The sequence below is a fragment of the Hydra vulgaris genome, chromosome 11, assembly GCF_038396675.1.
Source record: "Hydra vulgaris chromosome 11, alternate assembly HydraT2T_AEP".
NCBI classification, from domain to species: Eukaryota; Metazoa; Cnidaria; class Hydrozoa; order Anthoathecata; family Hydridae; genus Hydra; species Hydra vulgaris.
The window spans coordinates 17,924,769-17,939,980 of NC_088930.1; the positions used below are offsets into that span (position 1 = coordinate 17,924,769).

Consider the following 15,212-nt stretch of genomic DNA (forward strand, 5'->3'; position numbering starts at 1 on the left):
GACATACAGAAAAATCAGAAAATAAGAAAAAAATTACAATTAGTAATATAGATAGTAATAGAGATAGTAATAAAATTAAATATTTGCCTGGCAACAGAATACTCTCTTGGAAACAATCTTGGCAACATTTCTGATTAATAAAAATAAAATGATCATTTAGAATTAAGTAAAAACAAACAATAATCAAGTGCTTTAAATATATATTTATATAAACAAAATTATATTTAAATAATTTTCAAACAAAAATATCATATTTAACTAATAAAATAAAATGTGGTAAATAACAAAAAAAACTATGAATTTATTTAAAATTTTTTGAAAATGATAGGATAATTTCAAAAATGATAATTACATTATAAAAAACTTATTAAATAAAAAATTATTATCAAAAAAAAAAAAAAAAAAAAAAAAAAGATAAAAATGCACTTTTTTCATTTTTAGTTAACAAACTTTATTTTTTATGCTGCTAAAACTATTATATTAATTTTTTTAATTAATATTAGGAACTCATTAAATGTTCAAGGGTCTTGAGAGACCCCTAAAAATATTTTTTTAAAGTTTAAAAGTTCGTAGAACATGATCTATAAAGTTACAATAGGAAAGGAAATAATTAAATATTTATATACCATCTTGAACTGTATTTTATTTTAAATGTGTAATAAAAAATTATTTGAATTTAATTAAACACGATTAAAAGAAAAATTTATAAATTCAAAAATTTGAATATCAAGCATATATACCTGTGCTCTACTCGGAGTTTCAGCACAAGCCATAACCAATGAATTGGTTTTGGTAGTTCATGGTAATCAAGCATCAAAATGTAGTACAGTTGCCAAGTGGGTGTTTTATTTAGAGATGGTAGAGAGTCTTGAAGATGATACTCACTCAGGGCACCCTCAAACCACATATACAGCCGAAAATATTGAATGTGTGTGAGCCATTATTAAAGTTCTCATGCATCACATGATTTAATTGAAGCCCTAACATCAATTAATTGTTTTACAATCAATGAAATCATTCACAACATTCTTAAACAACCAAAACTAACATCACATTGAATCTCCTACAAGTTAACCGGTCAAAATCGCAAAATTGAATTGAGGCATGCAAAGAAAATTTAGCCCTTTTCAGAAATGGCCCATGAAGACTATGTGAAATTATTACAGGGGACAAGTTGTAGTTTTATTTGATACAAGTTAGACACAAGTCAGTTAATGCTAGTTGGGTCGGTGAAGTCCAAGAAATATTGTAAAATGCAACAGATTTTACAGTGTTACCATTACTAGTCAATGTTATATAAGAAATTGCTTGAAACCTTTTATTTGCAAAATAAATAAGCGAAGACTTAAAACAGGCTTAAAACAAAATTTTAAAATTCTCCATGATAACGCTTGACTCTATGTAACTCAAATCATCATAAATTGTCTTAACTAAGCTGGAATCACAATAATTCGCCACATGCCTTACTCACCAGACTTACCTCCATCTGATTATTGGCTATTCGACTTGATAAAATCGTGATGACAATACTGACATTGAAAGACAAAAAAAACCACATAACAATGCTAATTTAAAGTATACCCAAAGAAGAGTATAAAAACCACATGAAAGGATGCTAATTTGTATAGATAATGATGGAAATTATTTTGAACATTTAATAAAATAAAAGTAAAAAAAAACATTTTTTTTTTAAAGGGGAGTTCTACAAAGTTTCCTAAAGACCTAAGTATATGGGTTAAAGAACAAAAAAATACCTATAAGTCTTTCTACTGGTGGATTACAACTATGAAATGTTTGAAGCAATTCCACTAAACCAATAAGATTTGCTCGAACAAACATATCAAAGTCTTTGCTTCCTAAAATTGATTTATTAATAGTGATTCTTAAGTTATCTTTTATATTTATTTATTCCATTAAATTTTCTTTAGAAACAACTATCAAATACTTTTTTCAAAAACAAACTAAAAACCAACATATTTACCTTGAGAACTACAAAGTTCTTGGAGTCTTTTTTTTTCAGGATCATTATAAGTGTAATCAGCTAACATTCTTAAAAAGGCCTGTAATTTAAAAATATGAAAAATAAAAATTTTAAAATGAAAAAATATATATATATATATAAGTATATTAATAAAAAATAAGAGCAGTACATTAATTCAGGTAACAAAAATTCTTGAAATAAAAATAAGTAGAAACCAAATCAAAACTGCCAAAATCCTTAGTAACTGTTAGTAAAAACAAAATAACTATGCAACTTTTATTTTAAATTCTTTAGTATACCTCCTATTTCCCCCTTCTCAACATGAGCATAATTGAGAAGTTGAAGTATCTCAAACATCAAAACATAAATGGAAAAAAGTTGAGAAACATTTTTAAATTTGAGCTTTAGCTAAACTTTTTGAGCAAAATATTTAAAAAAATTATCAGTAATTTCAACTAAATAAGGAAAATAAAAAGAAGATAATAACTCATTATTATTTATCTCATTATTATTTAACTCATTTTTATAAACTTATTCTGAAACAAAAAATATAGTTGTCAAATGTAAATATGTCTAATTTTTTTTTTCGGCTTCAGTTGCTGTTTTATTTTTATGCAGAGGATATTAAAAAATCTAGAACCTAGATTCTATAATTATACCTTTTTAGTCAATTATGAAAAAATCAATTAATCGTAATTCTTGTTTAAACAAAAGAAAAATTAAGAAACTTGAAACATCTTTTAAACCATATCTGAACAAGACTTTAATTTTTGCTTTGGTTCTAGGAAAACTTCACAACAATTCACTCCCATTTAAATCTATGTGTATGTATCTCAAAATTTTTCAATTGTATAAATTCAAATGTATAAAAACTATATACTGTTTAAGTAACAACAAACAACAATAAACCATTACTATTCTATTATAAAACTGTTTACCTTTCGTGGGACTGCTCGAAAGTCAACATACTGCATAAAGATATTTCTCAAGGTAGTTATTTTTGGTATATAGTCAGGAACTTTGGCACCTACATTACATATTATAAGTAAAATTTATATATATATATATATATATATATATATATATATATATATATATATATATATATATATATATATATATATATATACTATATATATATATATATATATATATATATATATATATATGTATGTATATATATATATATATATATATATATATATATATATATATATATATATATATATATACATACATATACATATATATATATATATGTATATATATATATATATATATATATATATATATATAAATTTTATATTTGATTGTTCTGTGAGAGTGTATATAAATTTTATAATTAACGATTCCGCAAGATTGGCATTTGACACTCTTTAAGCTATTAAAAATGAACTCATACGCTGAGTAAACGGAGCCGGGATTTGAACCTGCAACCCTGCTGCTATGGCCAATAATTATTCTGAAATTTTTAGCAGCGCTTTAACCAACTGAGTTATCCCGGCTCAAAATCAGATCAAAAATAGATCAGGTTATCCTGCTACTGGTAACATGTAACCCAGTACAATCTGCTTCATGTCCTGCTGCCTTGTAGGATACGCCTTTTTAGGCAAAGGCTAGGAGATGCCAACTCCGATTTAAAACACCCCCTGCCTTGGGGCTCTTGGTTGAGTAAAGGCTAGAGATGGTGTCTCGATAAAAATACTCATCTTGGGCAGATGTTAAATGCACCCAGCTACTGTCTTGTAGAAGGCCTCCTAGGCAAAGACTTAAGGGGTAAACAGATTCTATCTGTTGACCAGCCTCGCACCCCTTCTTCATCTATTAGGCTGGCGCAGATGTATTTTTAATACATTGTTTCCAGTTTAGGATGTTGAATGCTGGATTTTCTTGACTCAATGCATGGGTTTGCTTGTGTCACTGTTTTTATGACTAGGCAACTCATTCTATTATCTCCTTATGAGGGTACAGCTCTAAAACTCAGTTTTATGGTTCTGAGGCCGGCTGGTAGTCAGGTTTCCCGAACTCTGTGGTAGCTCTCAGAGAGGCTGATTCCATCAACAGCTGAAAAATATCAAAGTATTAACAGTGCCATGTTGCGCATGGATGGTGTCCCTGTTTGTACTTTTGGTGTGCATTACGGAGGCCACATTTGGAGCCCTTTGTTACGGCTTAGGGTTTATTAGTAGTAATGAGGCAATTGCTTGGGCTATTAAACAGTGTTCTGAGTACTATCTATGCTTTGAGTCAAGTTCTTCAATCTAATTTAAAAATGAATAAAGTACCAAAAACTATAAAACACAAAAAACCATCATCATCACCAAGTTCTCTAAACCTATCATTCACTAATATTCGTGGTCTTCGAAGTAACTTTTCTTCTGTTGAGTCTTATCTCTTGCAAAGTTCACCAGACCTACTTGCTCTTTGTGAGACTAATTTGAGTTCGGCTGTCTCATCTTGTGATCTTAGTGTTGATGGTTATCTTCCTCTGATTCGTAAAGACTCCAATAGTCACATGCTTGGCCTGGGCATTTACATTCGTAAGAATTCACCTGTTTGTCGTGAAACTAGGTTTGAATCCACAGACTATTCTTTCATGTGCTTTCGTTTAGCACCACTTCACTCTATTGCCTTTCTCTTTGTTCTATATCGATCTCCTTCATCTCAAGACTGTACTCTTTTTGATGTTATTTCTGATCATATTGACCAAGCCCTCTCTCTTTATCCATCAGCTAATATAGTTGTTGTCGGTGACTTTAATGCTCACCACTCTGAATAGCTTGGCTCTAGTGTCAGTGACTCTGCAGGCATTAAAGCCCACAACTTTTGCCTTTCTCAATCCCTAACTCAAATAGTCAACTTTCCAACTCGCTTTCCTGACAACCCTAATCATTTACCTTCTCTACTCGACTTATGTCTTGTTTCTGATCCTAGTCAGTGCTCAGTTTCTCCACATTCACCCTTAGGTGCTTCTGATCACAGTTTGATCTCTTTAAAACTAATATCTCATTCTTCTTCATCACCTGAATACCCCTACTATCGAACCTCTTACAACTACAGTAAAGCTGACTGGGATTCTTTCTGTGATTTTCTTCGTGATGGCCCTTGGGTAGAAATCTTTCAACTTCCTGTCGACAAATGTGCTTCTTATATAACTTCGTGGATTCAGGCTGGCATGGAATCTTTTATTCCCTCTCGACGATTCCAGGTCAAGCCTCACTCTCCTCCATGGTTTTCCTCACACTGTGCTGCTGCGATTGCCAATCGAAACCGTTACTTCCATATTTATCAGCAAAACAATTCTCCAGAAAACAGACGTCTGTTTATTACTGCTAGAAACAACTGTAAAAAGGTTTTGTCTAACGCCAAAACCCGCTATTCTCAGGTCATGAAATCTCGTATCTCATCTCAAAAATTAGGCTCTCGTGACTTCTGGAGAATCTTTAATAATATCAATAAAAAGGGCAAATCTATAATTCCACCTCTCTTGTATGGTTCAGACTTTGTCACCTCACCTAAAGACAAAGCCGAACTGTTTGCTAAAAACTTTTCATCAATATCATCTCTTGATTCCACTAATTGCGTTCTACCTGATATTGCCAACAAACAGGTTGATTCATTGCTTGACATTCATATCACTTCAGCATCTGTATCTAAAGTGATTTCCTGTCTAGACTCTTCTACAGCTTGTGGCCCAGACAACATACCTGTTATTGTCTTGCAGAAGTGTTCTCCAGAGCTGTCGTCTATACTCTCAAAACTATTCAACAAGTGCTTATCAGAGTCTTGTTTTCCAGCCTGCTGGAAAGCCGCATCTGTTATCCCTATCTTCAAAAATTCTGGGGAGCGATCTGATTCGTCTAACTACCGTCCCATAAGTCTTCTTCCTATCATAAGCAAGGTTTTTGAATCTTTAATTAACAAACACTTAATTTCTCATCTTGAATCTAATAACTTACTTTCTGACCATCAATATGGATTTCGATCTTCTCGTTCTACAGCTGATTTGCTAACAGTAATAACTGACAGGTTTTATCGTGCATTAGATGAAGGTGGAGAGGTTAAGGCCATCGCTCTTGACATTTCAAAAGCGTTTGATAAAGTTTGGCATGCTGGTCTTCTCCATAAGCTTTCTTCTTATGGTGTATCCGGCAACATCTTTAAGATCATTGAATCCTTCCTTTCCAATCGTAGCATAAAAGTTGTCCTCGATGGACAACACTCTTCTTCTTATTCTGTAACTTCAGGGGTTCCTCAAGGTTCTATCCTTGGCCCTATACTCTTTTTAATTTACATTAACGATCTTCCAGATATTCTCACATCTAAGGTGGCATTGTTTGCTGATGGTACTACCATTTATTCTTGTCGTGATAAGAAACCAACACCCTCTGATTGCCTGGAGGGGGCATTTGAGCTTGAAAAGGATCTCACTTCTGCTACAGCATGGGGCTCACAGTGGCTGGTGAACTTTAATTCAGATAAAACTCAATTTTTTTCAGCCAATCGTTATTGCAATAATTTAGATCTTCCTATATTTATGAACGGTGATGTACTCGATGAGTCACCTACTCTTCATCTTCTAGGATTAACTCTTACTTCCAATCTTTCTTGGAAACCATATATCAAATCGGTTGCAAAATTAGCATCTGCTAAGGTTGCATCTCTTTATCGAGCTCGCCACTTTCTTACTCTGGATTCTATTCTCTACCTCTATAAATCTCAAATCCGGCCTTGTATGGAATACTGTTGCCATATCTGGGGCGGATCTTCTAATGATGCCCTTTCTCTCTTAGACAAGGTGCAAAAACGCATTGTAAACATAGTTGGACCTGCTCTTGCAGCCAACCTTCAACCATTATCACATCGTCGTAATGTTGCTTCTCTTTCTCTTTTCTACAAATACTATAATGGGCACTGCTCGAAAGAGCTAACGTCTCTTGTGCCATCCACTAAAATTCATTCTCGTGTTACTCGTCATTCAATTAAGTGTCATCCTTTTTCTGTGACTGTTCCTAAGTGCTCCAAAAACGCTTATTCGTCTAGTTTTTTTCCTCGAACATCAGCTCTTTGGAATTCGCTTCCTTCATCTTGCTTTCCTGATTCATATAATTTGCAATCTTTTAAATCGTCCGTCAATCGTTATCTTGCTCTACAATCTTCATCTTTTCTCTTGCAGTAACTTCCAACTTTAATTAGTGGCTGCTTGCAGCCTTGTTGGAAGCGAAGATGTTTAAAAAAAAAAAAAAAAAAAAAAAATGACTCAATCAATGATGTAAGAAAAAAAGTATAAATAATTATTTAAAACCATGTAAATTATGTTAAAAAATGCATTATAACATTATCAAAGTTTTCAATTATAGCTTTACGCTATGATTTTTAACGCTACACAACAGGATTGTAAATAAATGTCAAATCACATTTTTACAACCCTTACACCTTTAAAACCATGATATGTTATGATAAAATGATTTTTTTAAATAGCATTTTTTGCTTAAAAGTATTTTTAAGTTAAAAAAAAGAGTTATGGAGTTTAGTATGTGTTTTCATAACTTTTTTTCTTTTTTTTTTTACCCTCTTTCTTGTGGAATCACCCATAAACACACACATAGTATTCAATTTTTTCTCTAATAATGTAAAAAAAATCTCTGGTGTTTTTAATTTCAAATAATATCACGCAAACAAATACTTAAAAAAATAGATTTGAAATATTTAATTACTGTTCAAATGAAAATTGTTTTGTTACTTGAAGTTCTCCTTACTAATTAAGATGAAAGTTAACAGAAAACAAAAAGAGAGTTTAATTGCAAGAAACAACAGTTAAAAGACGCTGACTAGGGTTTGGGAGCCAGCCACAGTTTTTTTTACCCCATTTTTATCAGAAGGTAGATTGTGACAAGGTAGTTAAAGACATCTCAAATGTAGCAATAAAGTTGCACTTACTAAGAAATGGTTTGTCTACTAGTTCATATTGGGGGCATTTGTAGCTCAGGAAGACTAGAATTTGGCCCAAAAGGGAAATCAATTTACCCCAACTTTGAAGGAATATTGATAACTTAATTAATGTACTTTAACTGATTTAAAAATGAATGACTTTTAATGAGCTCAAAAATTTGGGGACATACTGAAGCTTTTCACATTTTTTCAAACAAACAATTTGTAAAAATAATCAAAAAGTTTCATTTATAAGTGATTGAGATCACAGGGTATAAGAAATGTTTAATATGTCCAGTAAAAATTGATAGCATGATCGGTTTAAATGAAAATACATTTCATAAGACAGCACAGTTTTACGAAGCCGGTAAGTCTGCTCATTGACAAATTATGAAGAAAAATGAACTTGCTGGATCCACAAAGATTTGAACGTAATCAGGAAGACCACCTAAAACAACATAATGTCAGGATGAAAAGCTGGTGACACTAATAAAAAAAACAACATAATTTGACAGCTATTGATTTAAATGAACATAAGAAACATTTTTATGGAATGAATTGTAGTATTTTTACTACAAAACAATTACATCATGCAAATGTGTTTGGAAGACATCACAGCATCTAAAGTGGAGTAGTCAACATTGGTCAAAGATTCTTTTTAGTGATGAAAACAAGTTTATGCAGTTTGGATCAGATGGAATCAAGTTTGTTTGATGTCCGGTAGGACGTCATACAAACTAAAACAAACAAACTTGATACAAAAACAATTAAACAGGTACAAAATATGACCCTTAATCACTTGATTGCTCACTGTAAAATATGAAGAGAGTAATGTAATTGTTTTGGGATATTTTAGTTGGGACGGTGTTGATTCACTCCATAGAAATGTTGAAACTATTGATCAAGAAATATTTAAAGACATGTAAGAGCGTTGTGTTACCTCATCTAAAGGATGAAAATGCCTTGTCAAAGTTATAGAGTTGAGAGAGGGTTATAACTAAAAACATGTTGACCATCAAATATAGGCATCAAGCTCAAAAATCATGCTAATTTATTTAGAAAAATCGAAGAAATATTGCACTCAAATCCCATTGTTTGCATTTTTATTTGACTTTATGCCTTGTAGATGGAAAGACATTGTAAAGATAGCCTAACAAAATAGTAATTTGATTTTGCATTTCTAATAAATTTTGATCATATACTGTTGAAAAACTCCTACTTTTTTAAATATAAACACTTTGCCAATTTTTGAACTCATCAAAAATTGTTATTTTCATAATCAATTAAAATACGTTGACTAAATTATCAATATTTGTTCAAAACATAGTAAACATGGAAACCTAATAATTGGTATTAGGGTTGCACATCACTAATTAAAAAAATTAAGTTAGTAATTAGTTGGCTTTAGTAAAGCATGCGCTAAAAAAAAACTCAAAAGTTAAACTCAAATTTTTATATACTCTGTGCGCATGTATATATATATAGGCCTCGATGGGAGTAAATAAGCTTGAAAGCGAAGAAAAAACTCTCCAAAATCGAACATGGTGAGCCATGCTCCTCTAAACAGCTTCTTACGAGAGCGTTTGGCTTTCGCACAAGCAGTCTGTTTATTCATTAAAAAAACTGCTTATTAAATACAAAACTTGGTTTTATACTTGTTACAAGCATACGTTTGTAATGTTAATGTTACAAAAACAAAAACATAACAAGCATAAATATATTTATCAGTTAGTCCAATCTAATCAAAAACATTTGCATTTAGATCAGCGCTCTTTTTTAATTTTTTTTTGCAACAACCCTGCTTTTTAAAAAGCATTGAAATTTATTATGCACTTATTTTATTTTGTTTATAAAAATGACTTTGTGTTTTTTATTTAAGTTACAATGATAATTATACTTTTGAAAGAAAAAATTATACTTTTGCGAGAGCTGTAAATTGCTCCCACTAACCGTTTTAGGAGTGTGGGCTAGGCCATATACACACATATATGTACACTGCGACCATTTTCTATAGGCGCATGTAGAATTTAGCAGATTTACAGTGTTACAGTGGTAATAAAATTGTTCTAACGGTACTTTTGAATAAGTGTATGTAGGAAAACAATGATCCATTATGCACCTGATTATTAATTGTCTTTATTGTATTAAAATAATTAAATTTTTAATATTCACGTGGCAATTTTCTATAGATGCACTAAAGTTTTTACGAGTTTTGTTGCAAATTTCTAATATTCTGTAGTACTTTTTATTTTGTGAGTCAAAATTAAGGTGAACTTAACCAAATGCCAAAAGGAAAGGTCCTTACCGTTATTGAAATAAGTCGCTAGAAGATTGAAGAGATCAGATCACATTATCCGTAATTTCTTGAAAAATCCAACAGACTATGCTACAATCAAGAGGAAACTAAAGAAATCTAAGGTTTTAGGCCATGAAAAACGCAGAATTGTTCGACTCGCATCAAATTCATCAAAAAGTTTGAAAACAATGAAGTCAGATTTGGGTTTAAATGTTTGCAAGGAGACGATTAGGAAAGGTCTTAAAGACAGCCCACACATTGTACGATCCAAAATGAATGAAGCACCAAATTTGAAGCCCGTTCACAAACAGAAACGGATGGAATTCGCCCACGATAACATGGCACGCGATTGGGAACAAGTAAGAAATTTTAGATTAAATTCTCATAAATACGTAAGATGTCTAAACAGCTGAATATTTTTGTTTTTAATACCAGGTGATTTTTTCGGACGAGAAAAAGTTTAATCTTGATGGGCCTGATGGTTTTAGTGGCTACTGGCGTGATTTGAGGAGAGAACCCAAATATTTTTTGACAAAGAATTTCGGAGGTGGATCTTTGATGGTTTGGCTTGGGTTTTGTGCAACATGAAAGTTAAATTTAGCATTTACATCTTGCAAAATGAAAAGTTCTGAATACATTGATGTGCTAAAATTATGTTTGATTCCATTTAAAAATAAATGCCGACCCAAAAAGTTTGTTTTTCAACAAGACAACGCCAGCATTCACACTAGTAACAAGACTAAAGCTTGGTTGGAAGCATATGTGGTGGCCTGCTTGCAGTCCAGATTTGAATCCTGTTGAAAACATCTGGGGAATCATTGTAAGACCTATCTATGCTGACCAGAAGCAATATAACTCTATGGCAGAGCTAAAAGTAGCTGTATCAGAGTGCTGGGAGGATATGGAGCCAAAAGTGCTGGAAAACTTGGTGGGAAGTATGCCAAAACGAATTTATCAAGTATTTAGCGCAAAGGAGGTCCAATCGAGTATTAAAAACTTGATGAAAACATTTTTTTTGATAGTTTTGTTAAAAAAATGTGAACTGCATCTATAGAAAATAGTCAGCTATCTTTTGAATTTAATTCATTTATGATTAACCTCTTTTCAAATTTGATATTATTTTTTGATAATTTTCATTATTTTTTGATACTTTATTTATAATTTATTGAAATACACTATAAAAAAGTAGTTAAGTACGTTTTTAAGACATAATCCACATGCGCCTATAGAAAATGGTCGCAGTGTATATATGTATATATATATATATATGTATATATGTATATATATATATATATATATATATATATATACATATATATACATACATATATATACATATATATATGTGTGTATGTGTGTGTATACACACACACATACATATGTTTATACATATATATATATATATATATATATATATATATATATATATATATATATATATATATATATATATATATATATATATATATATATATATATATATATATACCCAAGCAGGTCCATTACAACAACGTAGAAAAAAAACAACCAATTTTTAAAGTTGTCCATAAACTGAGACTTAACAGTGCTCAAAACAATATCTACATCAATCCAGATGAAACTCTTGCTCAGCAGAGGCAATCAAAACTACAACCTATAATGTAACAGGTTCAAGGCAGCAAAAAGACTAGCTCTTTTGTTTTGCCATCCACAGTAGTAGAGCTACATGCATTGTAGCCATTTGGGACTCAACTTGCTAAACAAGCAATCAGACAGGTAAAAATAGAGTAAAATATAAATCAGCCTACAACAGAATCAATAACAATAAAAAAAGATTATAAATAGAAGCATTAACACTAGCAAATATCTTTATAACTTTACTTTTTATAATACAAATGCAACTTCATTAAACATGGTGAAATTTGCCAAGTTGCATAGCCTTATTCAAACTTCAAAAACACCACCAAAACTTGTTTTCATAACAGAAACAAAGGTTTAATGAAAATTGTATCTATAGAAATATCTCTAATCTATATTATATAGGCGTATATATAAACATGATGGCAAATCTAATTTTCATAGTAGAGTTTGCATATATATCTGTGATATATTACGGTGTTCGTTAAATATTGGAGCTGAAAAAAATTAGTTAGTTGCATATACCATCCACCTCACAGCAATGAACATGCAAATAACCAAATTAAAGCCTCTATAAATTTTGCAACTAATTTAGCGGAAAAATAACTTTTTTCAGGTCTTCTAATCACAGAAGTCTTTAATCTCGACAGGACTGGTTAAACTAAACCACCACCACAAATGCACTAGTTAAAGACTATGAGTTTAACTCCAACCATTTAACGCACAATGTCAATTTTAATACTTTTCAATTGAACTCTATATAAGGCTCAACTAGCACTCTTGATTTTATTTTAACAGAATCTTCTTAACGCATTTTTTCTCTTAAAAGACCATCTTAACTTGGCTGCAGCAAAAAAGTTTTTAATATTATGAGTAACCTAAAAGCAAGGAAAAAATATTCTTTGCACCAATTACTAAAAACTATTGAAATACTACCATATTGTTATCATTTAAAGTATTATATTATGTTACTAACTGAAGCGCCTTTTTAATAATTTTTTAAAGTGAAAATCAACATAATATAACGCTGTGCATAAAATATTTGGTAGAGTGAATAGCATAAACCTACCATGATTTATTTTCCATCTCCTCATACTCTCACAATAGTCAGTCTACACAGCTTATCTTATTTCCAAGAGTGTTCAAATTTTGCGACACTTTGTGCTTAGAAAGAGGGGGTGATGGTTTAAATAGTTATTTTTTGTGACTAAGTTTACAAATTCGCACTGAGAGTTATTAAAGAAAGTAAATTTGATCTGAAAAAAAAAAGCAAATTCTCTGCTTGATGGTGATTGATATGTGAATGGTATATGTATCAGGAGAACATAGAAGAATTAGTGATTATTTTAAAAGAAGCGTTTAAAATAAGATCAAAAAAATTTTACACCAAAATTAAATTCAACAATGTCTTTTAAAAATGCATACTATTAAAAAAAAAATTAATCACTGATTACTTAAACTTGATACTTTAAAAAAATTCTTTTGTCTATGAACAAACAAAATAAACATAATTACTTTAAAGAATCTACAAACTATTAAAAAAACAAAAACTACCTACAAACTATTAAAAAAAAAAAAAAAACTATCTACAAACTATTAAAAAAAAAAAAACTACCTACAAACTATTAAAAAAAAAAAAACTACCAACAAACTATTAAAAAAAAAAAAAAAACCTACAAAACTCTTGTCACAAAGCTCTAAAAAATTTAATACCTCTTTTAACTGTATCCGAACTTACATTTAAAGTGAACTTTTTATCTGCATACTCTGATAATTTTAATCTAAATCAAATAAACAATTATTATTTCATTATATTTTAAAATTTTATTTGAACATTATTTAATAGATTGTTTTCAATAATTTTTAACCATTTAGTTACTCAAAACACTTTTAAATTTGCATAAGTTAAAATAATTGTTAAAAATATTCATTGTGTTTTTAAAAATTAATAACTGTATTTTTTAAAATATATTAATTGCATAATTTATTAGTAACTGAAAAGCCAGTCTAAAATAGAATTTAAAATGGTAGCAAATTCTTTTATTAGTAGCAACTAAATGACAACAAATAAATTACTTTTAACTATTATTTGCTTTTCAATTGACAAAAAACGAAGCTTATTACTTTATCTGTATAATTAATTATAATTTTTGAGTACTGTGGACAAAAAAAATGCCAACACACATTCCCTTTTAATAATAATAACGAATTTCTTACAACATAACTGATGATTTACATTGAGTACATAATTAGTTATATCATAAATATTGGCATATACTTTTTTCATAAAAAAATTACCTGTTAATTATATACTCAACATCTTTTTTTTCATTATAACAAATCACACCAATAGAATTACCAGGTTCATAAACAAATTCAGTATCCTAAAATAAAGTTTGAAAACATGATTTCTAGCTTAAGTCTACATGATAGTTACCTGCCTACCTGCTTATATACCTAGCTACCTATATAACAGCCATATTATATGTTACTGTAGATGTAGATAACTTGGTACAATGGTAATATACATAACAACCTTCCCACAATAAAGATATAAAAAAAAAATGTTTTTATTAACTTGAATGTCTAACTCTATCTCAAAAGTCTTTTTAACAGAAGGGTCGTGTGTTAACTGCTTAATCTTAGCAACTCTAACAGCTTTTACATCTGTTGCTGAATTGGGGTAAGTTATTGAAGTTGTATTTTCGAGCTATGAGTAAAATATGGATTTATTTTTTAATTTATTTGACAATTAAAAACTTATCAAATAGAATATCAAACTATAAAGCCCAAAATAAAAAACTACACAAATAAAAAACCACAAAAAAAATTGCTTATTTAAACAAAAAAAACAACTCTTAACTTACTTCTATGCTTTGATCGCTTAAAAAGTCTAGCTGAAGAAACGGTTCCGGAGAAGATGGAATTTTGAGAACTAATTAAAAAAAATAATTATAAAATCAATAACTGGTTGGTATGGATGTTAAAAATTATTCTAAATAGTTATTTATTTACTAATTTAGTGTTAATTTTATTTCAATAAAAGTATGGATTTTATTTTAATAGAAATGTGGAGCTAATCAAACTCTAACTTCAGTAAATTAGGGTGTGAGGCCAAATAGTCTAACTTCAGTAAAAATAAAAATAAAAAAAAGTGAGACAGAAATGTCTAATTTCAGTAAAAGAAAAAACAAGATTATTTACAAGAGTCAGCTGACTCTTGTAAATAAGAGTTGTTTTAATTTTGAAGATTTTTTTAAGCATTTTTTTTTTCTTTATGTATTTTTTTTTTGTTTTGTTACCCTTCAACTTTTATAATTTAATTAAAATTAAAACCTTTGCATTTTTTTTAATATAATTATTTTTAACCTTTTTCTAAAAAATTTA

At 29.9% G+C, this 15,212-nt stretch overlaps 1 protein-coding gene across 1 annotated transcript in view; it reads right to left on the minus strand.

Annotated features, from left to right (window-relative positions):
• Nucleotides 1-15,212, minus strand: part of LOC100207049 (methionine synthase reductase) — a 41,858-nt gene that overhangs the window by 13,673 nt on the left and 12,973 nt on the right. Inside the window, exons 5-12 of the mRNA XM_065810324.1 lie at nt 14,693-14,760; nt 14,404-14,535; nt 14,124-14,209; nt 13,539-13,606; nt 2,920-3,008; nt 1,982-2,060; nt 1,755-1,856; nt 88-130 (exon numbers count right to left, since the gene is read on the minus strand). Of these exons, the coding sequence (XP_065666396.1) occupies nt 88-130; nt 1,755-1,856; nt 1,982-2,060; nt 2,920-3,008; nt 13,539-13,606; nt 14,124-14,209; nt 14,404-14,535; nt 14,693-14,760 (667 nt within the window). The remainder of the gene's footprint in view (nt 1-87; nt 131-1,754; nt 1,857-1,981; nt 2,061-2,919; nt 3,009-13,538; nt 13,607-14,123; nt 14,210-14,403; nt 14,536-14,692; nt 14,761-15,212) is intronic.